The sequence below is a fragment of the Natator depressus genome, chromosome 7, assembly GCF_965152275.1.
Source record: "Natator depressus isolate rNatDep1 chromosome 7, rNatDep2.hap1, whole genome shotgun sequence".
NCBI classification, from domain to species: Eukaryota; Metazoa; Chordata; order Testudines; family Cheloniidae; genus Natator; species Natator depressus.
Window position 1 is genome coordinate 109,289,539 of NC_134240.1, and position 17,298 is coordinate 109,306,836.

Genomic DNA, 17,298 nt, shown 5'->3' on the forward strand with positions numbered 1-17,298 from the left:
CTTCATTTACTCATCCTCACAAAACGAAAGGGCAGATTTTCAAAACGTGGAGAACCAGGTCCATGCTTTAGCAAACCATACTCAGGTACTCATGAATGCAGGTTCACTTACCACCTAACGAGTGACACACATGTGTAATCATGATGATATCTGGTACAATCATGGATGCACTTCTGCACACACACCCTTGCTACACAGACTTTGGACTCCAGTGTTGGAAAATATGCCCAGTGTGATTTACATTTGTACAAATGTTTCACATTTCTCTAATTACTTTTGCCATGCTAGCAAAGGGAAATATATGTCACTGAATATATCCTCATCATGTGTTCTTTCTCTGTTAAATTACCCTGCTCTCCTATCCAGGTAGCCTCTTATAAACATCTGGGGGAAGAGAGAGAGAGATTCAGATCATGCAGAAAGTGGCACAGTATAAGCTTTTTGCATTCTTCTCCCCAGTTTTAGTTGGAGAGCTCCTGCAGGTTTATGCAGAGATCATAATGTCTATTTATGACCATAGACAGACAAGTTATCGGACATTGGCCCCTAGGTAAAATACCAGTCAAATGGCTATGCGCCAGACTGTAATTTGCAGGATAAAGGCAACACAGCTGGAACACACCATTTATAGATTCATAGATTCATAGATACTAAGGTCAGAAGGGACCATTATGATCATCTAGTCTGACCTCCTGCATAACGCAGGCCACAGAATCTCACCCACTCACTCCTGCGAAAAACCTCACCTATGTCTGAGCTATTGAAGTCCTCAAATCGTGGATTAAAGACTTCAAGGAGCAGAGAATCCTCCAGCAAGTGACCCGTGCCCCATGCTACAGAGGAAGGCGAAAAACCTCCAGGGCCTCTTCCAATCTGCCCTGGAGGAAAATTCCTTCCCGACCCCAAATATGGCGATCAGCTAAACCCTGAGCATATGGGCAAGATTCACCAGCCAGATACTACAGAAAATTCTTTCCTGGGTAACTCAGATCCCACCCCATCTAACATCCCATCACAGGCCATTAGGCCTATTTACCATGAATATTTAAAGATCAATTAATTACCAAAATCATGTTATCCCATCATACCATCTCTTCCATAAACTTATCCCTGTGCATAGGCTTTATTTGTAATATTCAGTTGTGTTGCATAAGGCTTGCATGTTTGTGGGATGATCAGCGCCTCTATTTCACTTGACTTCTTCATTCTGGAGATAGACCACAGTTATTACCCAGATATATATGACTTTGAGATTATTGAATATATTTTTAAACTAGCTATAAAGAGTTTTTTTCTTTCATGCCCAATCAGCAAAGACAAAAAGTGATAGGAACTGAGCTATATTTGCAAATGAGAAGATGCCTGCTACAGCAGAAGTGCAGCTAGAAACTAATGGTTAGAGAGTGGGTAGTAGCTACTTAAGGGTCCTGCTCCATGATGGGTGACTCCCGTATGTCACCGCAATGAAAATAATAATAATTAATTATTAACAGGACTATTCAAAGAGCCTGCACTAGTTACTCCTGATTTACAATAGAGAAAGTGAGATTGGAATCATGCCTCAACTCTCTAATCATTGCAAAGATTTTGCTGATCGATAAGTGTGTGCTGCATATTGGTGGTATGGTTGGTGCTAACAAAAGTTTTAGATGTTCACCGCTGGTGAGCTCCCAAAAGTTCTGTTTGTTGACCTAAGCCATCTCAAATTCTTAGGTGTGCAAAACTGAGAACAGACCTCCTAGTGAAATTTCAAATGCTACTTAAAACTAGGATCAAATGGATTCCTGTCATCACATATTCTGTTCTTCATTTGTTTTCAACTGGTTCCATTGGGAGTTTTGCCATTGACTCCAATGGGACCAGGATTCAGCCCTCTATTCTGTTTTCCATGAAAAAGGAAAAAACATATCTACATATATAGTCCCATAATCACATCCAGGACAAAGTTTATTTGTTTCATTGCTGAAACAAATTGCAATAGGAACAATTTAACTTTTCCTTGCAGGGTGATTTGAAAAGAAGCTTTGTTAGCAGGAAGCATTAACACAGCATGTGATTTTTATTCACAGGAAATTAATCTTTTGAGTATAGCTTATCATGTGCTTCCTTTCAGCTCCAGTTCACAAGCCTTAGTTTGCTTCCAGATATTTTGCAGCAACTAAGAAAAATATTAAACTTTGATTTTATGGTTAAATAAGGAAATATTTTAGTGTTTGCACAATCAGTTGTATGATTGTGTTACATGGCGCCGCACTGTAAAGGTGTGTGTCTGCAACTTTGAGAAGAGTCAGGTGGAGCAGCTGGAAGCTCTGCGCGAAGCACAGAAACAACATGCAGCTTAATGAACATAACTCGGTAAATGGCTCTGTGGCCAGTGCTGTTAACGTTGTTCTTCTCAAATTGGTCTGTGGAGTCCTGTCATAAATATAAAGGGAAGGGTAAACCCCTTTAAAATCCCTCCTGGCCAGAGGAAATCTCCTCTCACCTGTAAAGGGTTAAGAAGCTAAAGGTAACCTCGCTGGCACCTGACCAAAATGACCAATGAGGAGACAAGATACTTTCAAAAGCTGGGAGGAGGGAGAGAAACAAAGGGTATGTGGGTCTGTCTATATTCTGTCTTTGCCGGGGATAGACCAGGAATGAAGCCTTAGAACTTTTAGTAAGTAATCTAGCTAGGTACGTGTTAGATTATGATTTCTTTAAATGGCTGAGAAAAGAATTGTGCTGAATAGAATAACTATTTCTGTCTGTGTATCTTTTTTGTAACTTAAGGTTTTTGCCTAGAGGGGTTCTCTATGTTTTGAATCTAATTACCCTGTAAGGTATTTACCATCCTGATTTTACAGGGGGGATTTTTTTTTTATTTCTATGTACTTCTATTTCTATTAAAAGTCTTTTTGTAAGAAAACTGAATGCTTTTTCATTGTTCTCAGATCCAAGGGTTTGGGTCTGTGGTCACCTATGCAAATTGGTGAGGCTTTTTATCCAACATTTCCCTGGAAAGGGGGGTGCAAGTGTTGGGAGGATTGTTCATCGTTCTTAAGATCCAAGGGTCTGGGTCTGTAGTCACCTAGGCAAATTGGTGAGGCTTTTTACCAAACCTTGTCCAGGAAGTGGGGTGCAAGGTTTTGGGAAGTATTTTGGGGGGAAAGACGTGTCCAAACAGCTCTTCCCCAGTAACCAGTATTTGTTTGGTGGTGGTAGCGGCCAATCCAAGGACAAAAGGGTGGAATATTTTGTACCTTGGGGAAGTTTTGACCTAAGCTGGTAAAGATAAGCTTAGGAGGTTTTTCATGCAGGTCCCCACATCTGTACCCTAGAGTTCAGAGTGGGGGAGGAACCTTGACAAGTCCCATGAAAACCCATCAATAAAAACTAGGATTTCTGATGTCATCCTCTAAATCAAGGTGATCATTATCAATGTGTGTGTGAAATAATCCAAAACAAGTGTCTGATCCAAAGCCCGTTGGAGTCTAAAGAAAGACTCCCATTAATTTCAGTGGCTTTAGATCAGGCCCTGAGAGAATAAGATAATCTTATTTAGCCACAGAGTAGGTATGCCACTGCATTACCATTGTGTCACAAGCTGGATCTACAGAGACAGCCACTGAGGAACAAGGTACTTTATTCTCTCTGCCAGTTCCTGGCCTCTAGGATTAAACTGGTCAAAAAAGAGGAAGCAAAGTTAGCATCCCCAAATGAATTCCCCCCTTGTGTTTTCATATAAAAATTAATGTAGAAATTAAAAAAGTTAATTTGGCTGGAAATATTCTGCAAAAATGTTAACTAAGTTTTTCCCTGGGTTTTTTTCATCAAAAGTCAAAATTTTGACAATACTTTTAACCAAAAATGATATCAAAGTTTTTAATCAAAAATTTCAACCAGTGCTTTTGCCCAGCAGGCCCCCCAGCTCTGTAGTGTTTATATAGGCAAAACTCCCAAGGACTTTATAAGGAATGTTTCAGTGCATGTAGAGCCTGAGTGCCGTAACAGTGTCAGTGTGTTTTGTGCTGCTGTTGATCCCTGTCTGCTAGGGACTGAACTGAGGCTACTAGTTCATTTCCCAACAGCTACCTATTCGCTCTCAAATTAGCAATTAGTGACTTTATAGTAAATGAATGCAAGGTCATCCATCTACAAAACCAGCACCATCCATGATCCCATTTTGGATGGAGTACCTGGCCTTGCCTGCACCACTGAGACCTAGTTCAGTGCTACCTCAAACCCAAGTTTACAGCTGGTCTCACAGGGATACTCTGTATGTAACAAGTCAAGACAGACTCCAGAATGCATCAGAAAAAAGAAGTGAGGATGTGGAATAGCAGTCTCCCCTTCTCCTCCAGCCTCAGGGGCAGAAGATGTTCCACCCAAGAAACTAAAGCATTTTATCTGTGAGGTGAAGAATAAGGAGAACCTTGGACTCCTGGTGCTTTACAGGAGTCCAGAGGGAAACCCTGTCACCCCGGAGGATTACAGAGCTAATGCCCACTAGGATTCTGGAATCCTCCAGATTTCTAGTCCTTAGTGACCTCAACCTCACATAGACAATCCACAATGATACAGTAGTACTTGAGCTCATGGCCTACATGGAAACCATCAGATTCCCCCAGGCAATCTCTGGACCTACACATGCAGACAGACATATGTCGGATCCTGTCTTTGGCCTAGGACTGGATATTGGAGACATGTCCAACACACCAGTCTGCTGATCTGATCGCTACCTCGTCAAGGCAGCAATCGGAGCCTTTCCTCCTCTCCACCAGGGTAGTTTAGCAGCCAAAGCAGGTTTGCCCTTGAAGATTTCTCAACTTTTTAGGTTTTAAACTTGACCTAGGAGAACAAACTACCAGATACAAGGCCCAGGTGTCCATGATTTAGTACTGCAGTATGATTACCTGTTGTTCCATACTATTGAATCCTTCACCCCAAGCTGTCCCTCCCCCCACACAGACCAAGAATATCAGATGAAGTGCACAGGCAGGCAGTTGGAATGCCAAAAACATTCTGAATCCCTCTGATCAGACTTTTGCAGATGCTATGGTGAAAGCTATTTTTGCCCTACTGCATAGGCATAGTAAAAGATTTGCAACTTTGCTGAGAATGGGTCTTCTGCTGCCAGTGCTTTAGCATAACCTTGTATGAGAATGGATCAGACTTGTCTTCTCTTTTCACATCTTTTGCAATGTATATTTTTCCATCCATGCATGATTCTAGATCAGTGGCCCCCAACTTTTCAGGGTTGTGCCCCCCTTATCCTTGTCCACGCCTCCCCTCCGGGGCCGGGGCCAGGGCCAGGAGCGGGGCTGAAGCTCTGGGAGAGGGGAGGATGCGGCCAGGGGTAAGGAGGCTGGGGCCGCAGCTGGGGGCAGGTCTGGGACTGGGAGTGGGGCTGGGAACGGAGCCGCAGCCAGGGGCCGAGGCTGGGGGCAGGCAGGACATGGGGCCGGGATCTGAGCCACAGCTGGAGGTGGGGCCAGAGCAGAACTGGGAGCAGAGCAGGGCTGAGTGGTGCTCCCTCCTTTCCCCTGTGGGGGCCAGCCTTCCCCCGTCGCAATCCTGAACATTCCTCTGTGCCCCTTAGAGGGGCGTGCCCCACAGCTTGGGGACCTCTGTTCTAGACACGTCTTTATATCTATATACACATATAGTGACTCTGTTGTGTCATGGTTCTTGCTTGTTTATAAATCTCAGTAAGTAGACACACTTTTTTTTTTAAACATTTTTAGAAAACATGCTTCCCTGTAAGTTATGGTATGTCAGCCATTCACATCATGTATATCTGAAAAGGTGTGCAGTCACTGTCATTTTGGAGGGATGCCTTTTGCTGGGTGGAATTCACCCAGCAATGGGGGTCAATAATTTCCTTTTTGTGGGTGAACATTCTCCAATGTGATTAAGTGTTTTGCTATATTCAGACAGCTGTAGGAACAAGTATAAGACAAGTCTGAAGAGTGAAAGACTTCCTTCTGAATACATGCTGCACCACTTTAATCCCTCTTTCAGTCAAAATCTACTTGACTCCTCGTAAGGAAAGAATATCACGGCAAACCTGTAGGATGAGTATCCTGTACCATGTGTCAGCTCCCAAACCTAAGATTGCTTCTCAAGTCTCTCTTGTCATATGTGAAGTAGACTGCAATGTCAAAGCTCACTTATTTTAACAGACCAGCGGGTTTCTCTTTCAGATCTTGCAGCATAAAGCCTGATGGCAGCCATCAGTGTTCAGTAGATAAACTCACTTCCAATGGAGCATCAAGTGCATTAGCAGTTTTATATGCTGGTCTACAGTGTACCCTGTCTCAGCTTTCCTGTTTATATAGGATTTTGTGGAAGAACCTGTGTAAGACAGTAATGTCATTAGACTAAACTTCATCATCCTGAATTCTCATCAATAGATCTTTGACATGGAAATATTAATTTTTAACTATCAACTCTTTTCTTCATGACATTGGTAACCCTTGTATTTTGTTTCTAAAATTACATTGGCTGATATGACACCTGCTTTCCTAAAACTGCAACAATTTGTCATGTCAGCTTGAAGGAATTTATAAATCAAGTTCTGTGGCTCTTATTCTACCCTTATACCATTACCAACACCACAGTGTCTTCAGCTGGTGTCAACTTGGTCTGAGCTCAAGAGATGTTTGAGACAGTGCACTGATTATTTAAAAAGGGAGCCCAAGGTCCATGTGCAAGACTGTGAGCCACTGTGCACAGAAACATCTGTGTATATACTTACTAAAATTTTGCAAACAATTGAATGGTCAAATGGCTAGTTAGTGGCATGCACAATAACTTGATTTCCAGATGCAATTCAACTAACTGTGCACTAACTTTTTACATTTAGATGTCAGCCCCCTCGCTCTCCAAAAAAAAAAAAAAAAAAAGTGGTCCAGTAGATAGGAGTTCTTTTGGCTGCTGACACATATTATTTGCTGGGAGTGAGGAAGCCAGATTGCCAACATTTCTCTCACCAGCTGTGCCTGTGGATTTTAAGAAACACGAGTGGAATTTATCCTGAACAATTTGAGCCCCCTTCCCTGTGTGTGTAAAGCAACACATACAGTTTCTGGTGTTGCAGCACATGATTTTGTTGTTGTTGTTGTTGTTTTTTGTTTTTTTACACCACGTGTGGGGGTTGGGGAATAAGGAATGGGAAAGTTAGACTAACAACATGTTCGGTAGAGGCTCTTTAAAATGTAGTAATTTATCCAGCAGCATGCAGTGTCCATCATGTGTCCTTCTCAACAGAAAAGTGAAAACCACAAGCCCTGAAGAACAAAGCTCTGTTATAGCGGAACAAAACATCCACCCCCACCCCCACCCCCACTAATCTGGGAGTTCAGGGGTCTGAAAATACTTCTAGGAAATGGAAGGTAAGGGGTCAGAGAGTAATTCTCCCACCTGAAATTCTCAGGCTCTTGCCTTTGCTGAGGCTACCGTAAAGAGTGCCTGGTAGAGTTAATTGTACAGGTGTTTTTTTAGGAAGTAGATGCACATCCTCCTGGAACTAGATGGAAAGCTGAAAAGGTGATCACATCTGATGTGATCAACACTTACCCCACTAAAATCTTGGCTAGATCTGAACCGGTGATCTAGAGATGAAAGGGCTCAATATAGTCAAGTCTTTGTGCTGTGAACAGAGCATTTGGGCGCTTAGAATCTCTTCTCATGTCCTGTTGCATTGACTCATGCATTGTGCTCTGCCAAACTGCTCCTGAATCAGTACAAAAAGTAAACGCCAAAATGCAAGTGCACTATATTAGTGAGAAAACACTATGGGCCTAATCCTGGGCCCATCCTTATGTGTACAGGTTATCCCTTTGATGTCAGTGGGACAAGTCACATGAGGAAGGATAGTTGTGAGTGAGAGTTGCAGCACTGAGCCCTAACATAAAGAAAATGTCAGGAAAAAACAAAAAGGCCAGTCCAGGTATGATACAAAGCCCATTAAGTCAATAGGAGTCTTTCTGTTGAGCTTCGGAGTGCTTTGGATCAGGTCCAAGACCTTAATCCTGACAAATTTAATTCTGCGGACACAAGATGAGAATTGTTTGAATGGAAGCTACTTTACACTGAAGCCTGAACTGAGCTAATGTTTAAACAGTTAACCAGGAATTGCATGCTCTTTATTATTATTATTAATTTTATTATACAACACATTTTTCTATATCTGTGCATGTATTTTGTACATCATCTGTGTTTAATTACCACTAATAACCATTATTAATTAGTACTGAATATAAATCACCATTCTTCATTGAGATTACAAGAGATGCCATATAAATATTCAGAAAATATCAACTTTAAAGGGTAAACCTGCTAATAAAAATAACGTTCATCACATAATGGTCAAAATGCACTATAATATTTACAGTCTTCATTCAAATTCAAGTTTTATGCTTATAGTTTACAAGCTAAGATAGAGTTGGTTAAATGCAGTAGTTCCCTTTATAGAGTGTGTATCTAGTTTTGAAACATAAAAAGATATATAGTTAGCATGATAGGATCTTTGTTCAGTAAAACTATTATTACTAATACTTGGCACACATATTGTGCTTTACAGGTTCAGAGTATTCAACAAGCATTAACTAAGTAAGTTGCGCAACACCCTTGGCTATGGTAAGTGGTGTTTCCCTATTTACAGATGGGGAAGTGACAGAGGTGAAGTGACTTGCCCAAGGGCACACTGCAAGTCAGTGGCAAAGTTGGGACTGGAACTCAGGGCTTCTAGGGTTCCAGTCCCAAACTCAGTCAGTTTACACCATACTGTCCCACTAATAATATACCAGTAGCTAGGTTCATAAGTTGTAACACAGTCTCAGATTTGTTGCATGCATTCCCACAAATTGCTATCTCTAGAATAGAAACTGTGATTAGCAGCTGCATGTTATTGATGAACACCATAAACATATGTACACTATGCTGATTACAAAGGGTTGAAAGGATACGAATGCTGATCCTTAATACAGGGAACTGATTTATAGTAGAATGCTTCACTGTGCAAGACAGTAAAGTTTCTAAAGCTATGATATTTATAAAAAGAACAGGAGTACTTGTGGCACCTTAGAGACTAACAAATTTATTTGAGCATAGTTAGTCTCGAAGGTGCCACAAGTACTCCTGTTCTTTTTGCGGATACAGACTAACGAGGCTGCTACTCTGAAACCTATGATATTTATGTAACTTTGATTTAAAATATCCTCTTCCTAACTGGAAAAACATGTTGAACATTATAGAAGAAATATTATTCTCAAAGTAACAAACTTTGGGCTAGATCCTCAGGTCTGGCTGAGCAGTGAATGAGGGGATAAAGATGGCTAAGCCGTTTTTTCACTTCTGTGATCCTGGGGCCAGCCAAGAGCCCATTTGGCTCCAGGCATAACTTAGAGCAGCCTAAGACTGCTACTAGTTACATCAGCTAGAATGATCACCTAGTGGCTGCTTTGTCAGTCAGAGATCACCAGAGTCCAGTGTACTCCTCTCTGTGCTGGAGCAGGAAGTGGGCACCATGGAGCCAGCTACGCTGGCTGGCTTTGTGTCACCCACGGGTTCCCCTACCCAAGGGGAATCCCCAGCTACCCATTTAGGAGCAATTTTCTGTCTGCTTTGCACTGCCTGAACACTACAAAACAGCTGGAGGGGGGAGGGGTCTTGAGAAAATTTGGCCTTTTTAAATTTTAACCTTACACTGACCATTAAGAAACTTAGATGTGTTAATATCATGAATGAACAGCTAGTTGGGTGCATACCTTAATTATGCTTAATTATCTCAGGCCAAGTTCTGCCATTGAAAAGTGGGTATGTGTGTAACAGGGGCCAGGGCCACTGTCTGGTCCTGGTGAACTAGAGGTTAGCCTTAGCTCAGCTTCTGCAGGTGCTGTGGGGAGGAACCATAATTTAGCGCTTTGGGAGGCAGAGAGGAGAGACTGCATGTGGGTAGACAGACCTCCACTACCAGGGCTTATAAGATAGAGCTGAATCCCAGCTGGGGGAGGGTTTTTTAAATGTTAGTTTTGGGTTTTTTTATTTTTTCTGGTTACAAATAATATCCCTTGAGGAAAACCCTTCCTGACTGCACCTGTCTATTTTCTCCTGAGGCCCTCCGCCAGTTTACAGCACGTTCCTACTGATTTCAGGACGAGTGGAGCTCATGTAAATGCGGGGGAAATATGGCCCCCTCTAAGCCTTCCATAAAGCAGGGAATAGAAAACATATGAACAATTTCATCTGACTGCAATCGCCAGTGAATGTGACAGGGAGAAATGATGGCTATTTTTTACCTGGATACTTCTCATACTGTGTTGACGTCTTCTTACTAACATATGAAATCACCTTTTTGTACAAGCCAATCAATCGATCTTGTCCCAGCTTAAAAGCAATGACGACTATTTCCATACCAATGACAATATAGAGGGAAAAAAACAAGAAAAAGTTGGGATGTTGCAAGTGAATATCACCAAACCCAATTGTTGTCAAGGTAATAAAACAAAAATAGAAAGCCTCCTCAAAATCCATGTGGTTTTCCCAATTTGGAAGAATAGCTGCTGCACAGGAGATGTATGCAAAGACAATTAGTGCCATTAGCAAGATGGGCACATCTAGCTTTTCGAGTTCTTTGCCAAAGTTTTCGATGACACAGGTCATCTTCCCTGAATCTAGTTCGGGACATGAACTCCATCTTTCAAATTTTTTAATTCTTGGTGGCATAAGGTATTGATTTTCTCTTGCGATTAGCATTTCAAATATTTCAGCATTCCGGTATTGCAGTGACTTCCTTTTAACAGAAGATTGGCTTTTCAGCACTTCCGTGATACTTAAAGGTTCCTGGATGACTATTTTGTGTTGCATAAGCAATGATGATCCAGTTTTTATATCCTTGTTTTTCTTACAGATGCATCCAGAACACAGTTTAGCTGGTTTAGAGGCTAACATTTTTGACTGAAGTTTTCTAAATTCATTGTAAGACTTGGATAAGATAGCTGCAAGGATGTCTCCCAGGTCTGTGAGAACCAAGAACATCAGAGGTATGCCAAATAATGCATATAGCATACACAGATATTTTCCAAACTTTGTTACGGGGTAGCTATGGCCATAACCTAAAAACAAAACAAAAATAGAACACTGCAATTTATTTTGTAATCAAAACATTGAACTTCTAATACTGTCAGTTTTAAATCAATAGTTTGTGTGATGATATTTTAGTCAATAGTGTGTATGGTCTTTTTTTTTTTTAACATTTATCTCAATCCTTTTTAAAACATCTTAGGCTGGAGGGGCGAGGGGGTTGTATGTGGTTGTGACTTAGAGCAGAAGGACCTTCACTGTATTCCTTCTGAAAGAGCATATGCACCAACGATAAAACTTACCTGAAAGCAGACAGTTGTGCATGTGGTAACTCATATGTAGAAACTGACCCAGAATGGAGCACCAGATCAAAACTCCCTGAATTTTGGTAAATTCAGATCTGGATTCTAATCTGAATTTTTGCAACTGGTTATTCTGTTTAATAACTTGGAACAATGAATCCCAACACCCTCAAACCTTATGACTCGGAGCCATTGTTGATCATAATTGTCACTGTCAATGATTTGAAACTGTTTACAGTTTGTTAGAACTGATTTTAATGACAGGAGTTGCATTTGACATATGGAGAGTTATAAAACTGGGCTTTAGGGGACACACATTTTCTCCATTGAAGAGTATGGCTGGAAACCAATAACACTTTACTCTAATGATCTAAAAAGTGCCAATATCAAATGTAACTAATGCAAAAATATTACCAGACTTCCACTGCCAAATGATCATTTTAAGTAACAAAATGGTAGTCTAAAATATACAACTGCAAATTAAATTAGGACATAGGACTCCTTTCCTGCAGTTTCTTCTTCTTCAGCTGTGAAGTTAAAACCCTAACCCTAAGTTAATGCATTTCCATTAGGGAAAAGCTAAGAGAGAAACTGTATTAAAGTTTTTAATGGAAGTTCTCTTCTTTGTCCTCCAAAAAGGCATAAAGAATCCTTTTTTAAAAATGCTTTTCTCTTCCTTAGTCAACACTGTTTCCTCTTAGATGACTTTGGGGGGCTGCCTTTAAGATTATTACACCAAATACTGGAGTATAATTGCCAGGTCACCTTCATTCTTACTAAAGATAGCTATAGTCTTTATGTTCTAATCCAGCCTCTGCCACTAACTCAGTATGTGGCCTTTGGCACGTTATTTATCCTGTGTGTCTCCATTCCCACATCTGTGAAATGGGGATGCTAATTATTACTCTGCAGAGGTAAGTGGTGAGGATTATTTACCGTAATTAATATGTGGAGAGTGATTTCTTTTTTCGTTCTGATTCATAAACATAAAAGTGCCTGTCACAGGTTATAGTTGCTTTAACATTTATTACAGATATAATCCAGCCAAATAACAAATCAACAGCTGATCTCACCCCACACAAATGGCTGTCAATCAACAACAAAAATGAATATCCCTGGCTCCTCACCTCCTCTAAACCCCCAAGCATCTTAGACCTCCCAAAGAGCCTAAGCAAACAGATGTGGTATATAGCTTCCTGGGGAGGTCGACAAATAGGGCTTATTTTGGATCAAGCCCATTGGAGGGGAGTAGAAGTGCTTCTAGGTGCCTAACTCACTTCTGAAAATAAGGCTTAAGATCCTAAATCACGTAAGTGATTTGGACACATTTACCTGTCATAAATGTTTACTACTACTTACTAGCACCTGCTACCTATTCTTCCTCATTTCTCGCCAGAGAGGAAACTATTTTGCATTCCTAGTGCGAGACCCTCTTAAGTTGCACTCCCTCCAAAAATAACATCAGCTACAGCACTTACTAGATTATATCCTTAGCCAGTTTGGTTTGATGGTTAAGCAAAATGTGTCCTTAACTGATCCTTTGGTCCTTACTCAAGCAAAACTCCCATTGAAATTAATGGCTTCTAATTTAAACTATGGTTTGTCTTCCTTTTTAAATCATTTGCAATAGCAAAATATTCTCTGTGGAAGAACATGAAATTGCAGAGATGGAAGCGAACCAAACTTCCATGTAGACCCATTCCACAAATCAGCTCTTATATTGAAGTCAGGGGGGATTTTGCCTGAGTCAGTAAAATAAATAAATAAAACCCTGATGCCTCTCTCACAGAAGTCCCATAAGAAAAGGTGCAGGTGTAGACACACCCATCTCTGGTTGTAGCTCATCCTCTGCCTAATACGCAGAGGTACTTGTGGGGTAGTTCAGTCATATCTAGAAAACCAATGGTGCAGGACATTGCATGTATAATAACCACCCTGGTGTGATTTCATGCTGGTTCTGTGCTGTAAAGAAAACAGATGGATTTTTTTTTTAAATGTAACAAAGAGGAAGATTAACAGCCAGGGAAGGGCAGAAAGGGGTAACCAAAGAAAATAGTCTAAGGCAGTGGGTCTCAAACTTTTTTTTCGTGGACCACTTGAAAATTGCTGAGGGTCTTGGCAGATCACTTAATGATCTTTCCAAATGTTTGTACCATTAGCTAACTATTGTAAAGCGCTTTGGATAAAAGCACTATATAAAAAAGCCACCTTAATAATAATTAGCGTTTTTTGTTCTACAAATAAAAGCACACAACTCATATTTTAATATTAGCAGTCTTACCTTTCTAATGCGATGGATGTGCCCTCTCTCCCCCGCCATAGTAGCCTGTGAACTGAGGCTGGGAACGAGAGGGGTCTCTCCCTCTGTCCCCCACCTCAGCAGCCCCTGAGCTGGGACTGGAAAGGATGGGGGTCGCTCCCCCGCCACAGCAGCCACAGAGCTGAGGCTGGGAAGGAGGGCCATCTCTCCCTGGTAGCTGCAGCTCTGGAGCTGAGGAAAGTCACCTCTTTCTCTGGCTGCCACAGCCCTGCACGTCCCACATTTCCCCCACCCCCTCTTCTCACTCCACTGCCCCTTCCCACCTACTCCCTATTCCCCCTGAGGCCACCACCTCACCTTACATGTGTGTCTTCTGCGGGGTCCAGGCATCTAATTAGTGGAGCCACGCCTACACGGCTCCACTAATTAGGTGGGTGGCCCTTCATTCTCTCGTGTGTGGCCGCCCAAGAGCGCACCTTAGAGGGAACTATCCGCTGACCACCTGAATGGAGCTCGCGGACCACTGGTGGTCTGCAGACCACAGTTTGAGAACCTCTGGACTGAGGAGTGGCAAGGAACTTTAACCACACAACTTAAGATCTTGAAACTGATTTCTTAATAGCAAAATTGAATAGGGAGGAGTATAGCTGAGGTTATACATGAGGATGAATTCTGAGTACAAGCACTTTTAAAGGCATGGGTGTGCACGTTTTTTGGAAACTATGGATTCTGTCATATCTTATGCTGAAGGATTATGTCAGATAACTTTTCATACCCATATTTAGTCTAACTGAATTTTGGTCAGTTGAATAAATGCAGGTTTCAGCTGGATATCTGACCACGTTACCTTCTTTAAAAAAACACATGTCCACCCTAGAAATCTTCTATCTCTGTCCCTTTCCTTGTTAGCCTCTCTGGATTGCTGCTCGCTGCCTCCTGACCTTCCCTCACAAAAGGTGGCTTTGGTCATTGTCTCAGGCATGCACATTCTAACTGAATGGTTCTGTGTGGAAGACTTAGTCACCACCTGCGTTTGCCAGCGTGTGAGAATGGTGTCAAGAAGAACAGCAGGAGCACATGGAAAGTAGCACCCGGTAGTGTTGTAGAGAAGGGACTACAACAGGTCATTTTTGTTTGTATATAGGTCATCCGTCTACACCTGGAGCTGGAATGGAAAATTTCAGGAGTACTTAATAGAAGCTTGACTAGCCATTCTCAATATGTCTCGGTGGATACGCAAGGAAGAATTAATTATAATGCCTTATATTTATAACACACTTTACAACCTAAACAACTGTGAAGCTCTTTAAAATCAGATCACGTCCTCACAGGTGGAGGGCAACACCCAGAATAATACACAACAGTGGGGAGGGCAAGAGCACATTTTGACCCAAAACAATAGAGAAAACTTGTTTGTTTGTTTTTTACAAAAAAGTTTCATTAAGTCATGAGGACCATGTGTGCATGCAACTGAGCATCTAATTTGCATGTGCAATTACAAAAATCTAAGAGCTAAAATGCATTGGAAGAGGGTTACAGAGCTCTGGATAACATTTTAACCTGAATTACTCACTACAAATACATTTTGTTCCTTTGTGAATTCATTGGATGAAACCCATGAGTTAAATGCAGAGATTAGCATCAAATGTTAAGTGTACTTTACCTCAGAACTTACCCACTGTTGTGAACACAGTACAGCAGAAAAAGAGAGACCCGAGGAAAGACCATTGTTCTTTTGGATCAGCAAACCATTCCAACTTAGCTTTGGTGAACAGTGCATGGGCTCTTTTCTTAAATATCTCCTGGTTTTCTGTCATATTTTCTGTTACAATAACAAAACAGCTTGTGGTTCAAGACTCTGGGCCACACCATCAGCTGCTGTAAATCAGCATAAATCCATTATACTGGCTGAAGATCTGGCTCTGTTACTTTAAAAGAAGAACATATCCACACACAAACATATCCACACACAAAATCTTTGCCCATGCTGTAAGTAGAGTCAGGCTAGTAGCTGTGGTGAAGAAACGCGGTGGGGGGGACTGATGCGTGAAAGCATATAACGTTAAAAAATGAGTACAAAGAAACTGGGTAATTTTTAAAAAGATAAAGATAGAAAATATACCAAAAAGAGAATGACACAAAATTTGACATCTGTCTTTCGTGACATCTAGCTCTTTTCTTTTAGGTATCTGGTTTATTCTTCTTCTGATTGAATGATTGAACTGGGGGAGACAGAGGTGAGAGGGAAAAGAGGTGCAACCAGCATGGTCTTTTACTTAAGAAAGTAAAACAATTTGTAATCAGAAGATAAACAGAAAAGTCTCTATTTGTGGTCTACTGCTGAGACCCATGGCCCCTACCTGTGGATAAATACCAAATGCATTATCTCTAGCAGCTACTCCTATAGTCTGCACATATAGGCATCTTTGGAGTGTGACTTACCCCCTGTAATCCCTCCCTGATAAAGATCACTTCCAAAATGGAGTAAGTGCAGTGGAAAAAAGGCACTCATATTCTGGAATAAGTGTCCACAGAGGGTTTCTACTGAAATAAATAACCCTTCTGAAATAATTATTCTGGAGTTGCTATTTTGGTAAATTTTTAAGTGTAGACGAGCCCTCAGAAAGAGCCAGTGACCATTCACTAAAAGCTCTTTTGTCTATTTAGTCTGCTGTAGACAATGAATAAGCGCTACCACCCCAGCCCTCACCACCCTCTCTTTTTTTGCCATCCTGACATTATATACCCTGTAGTTGGACCCATCCTTCACATAAATGATTATTAGGATCCAGCTTTTCTTTGACTTTCTGAACTGTTATGTTTTTGTTTTGTAAGGCAGCAGGCTGACCTCCTATCATTACGTGACTAGAGGAGACCCCATGAGGGATGAAGGAGACTCTAAACTGAGCTTGTTACAATAGCTAAGCAATCTCATTCACTCTTTAGCTACCCAGGGTAACTTTAAATCTTTCCAGTGATGCAAGAAAAAGAGAAGTAGATAAGCACTACAAATATCTCATCAAACATTCACATAGGGACCGTGGAAGTTTACAGCCTGGAAATCATAATTAAAGCAAATAAATACACTCTAAAGCTACTTCCAAGCTTACCCTTCATTATTTTGAAGTATGTAGTCACAAGTTAAGAGATCTAATTTGAATGACAGGGGGTTCAGTAATACCCTGTAAGCGAAGTCATTTTTCTATTACTGCACATACCTGTTAAATCCTTTGAGAGGTTCCACAGATCCAGCATAAAATCCTTATATTCTTCACTTTCATTCCAATTTCTGTTACCCTCAATGTGAGAAAACATGACCGCACCCAGAAAAGCATAGATCACTAGAGAAGAGATGAAGCAGGCATGAGGAAACACTGCCCAAAACACTCTTGTGCACATCTTTTTGTCTTGCTGGGGACGAGAGCTAAGTTCCATCCTCAACTCTCTGTTAGGAAAAATCAGCTAGAGCTTTTAGAAACAGGGAAGTGAGAAATCTGTGGCATTTCAGTGAGGCCTCTCCCATCTGGGAAATGAGAAATCCTCTGTTTCATGCTTTCAGAAGGCAGGACTTTATAACTGAACACTGTAGTAGTGTCCCAATGGGCCCTGGAAAGAGCCTAGGACTAATCAAGTCTTAAAATATCTGTCAGATGATGATACAGCATGCTA

General features: G+C 41.2%; 1 protein-coding gene across 1 annotated transcript; it reads right to left on the reverse strand.

Annotated features, from left to right (window-relative positions):
- Positions 1–9,352: 9,352 nt before the first annotated feature.
- Positions 9,353–15,448, reverse strand: KCNK18 (potassium two pore domain channel subfamily K member 18). The gene is made up of 2 exons (XM_074960038.1): positions 15,305–15,448; positions 9,353–11,099 (listed from the first exon to the last, which is right to left on the reverse strand). Exons 1-2 carry the CDS (start codon positions 15,444–15,446, stop codon positions 10,273–10,275), a joined length of 969 nt encoding a protein of 322 aa, XP_074816139.1. The 5' UTR covers positions 15,447–15,448; the 3' UTR covers positions 9,353–10,272.
- Between the last annotated feature and the right edge of the window lie 1,850 nt (positions 15,449–17,298).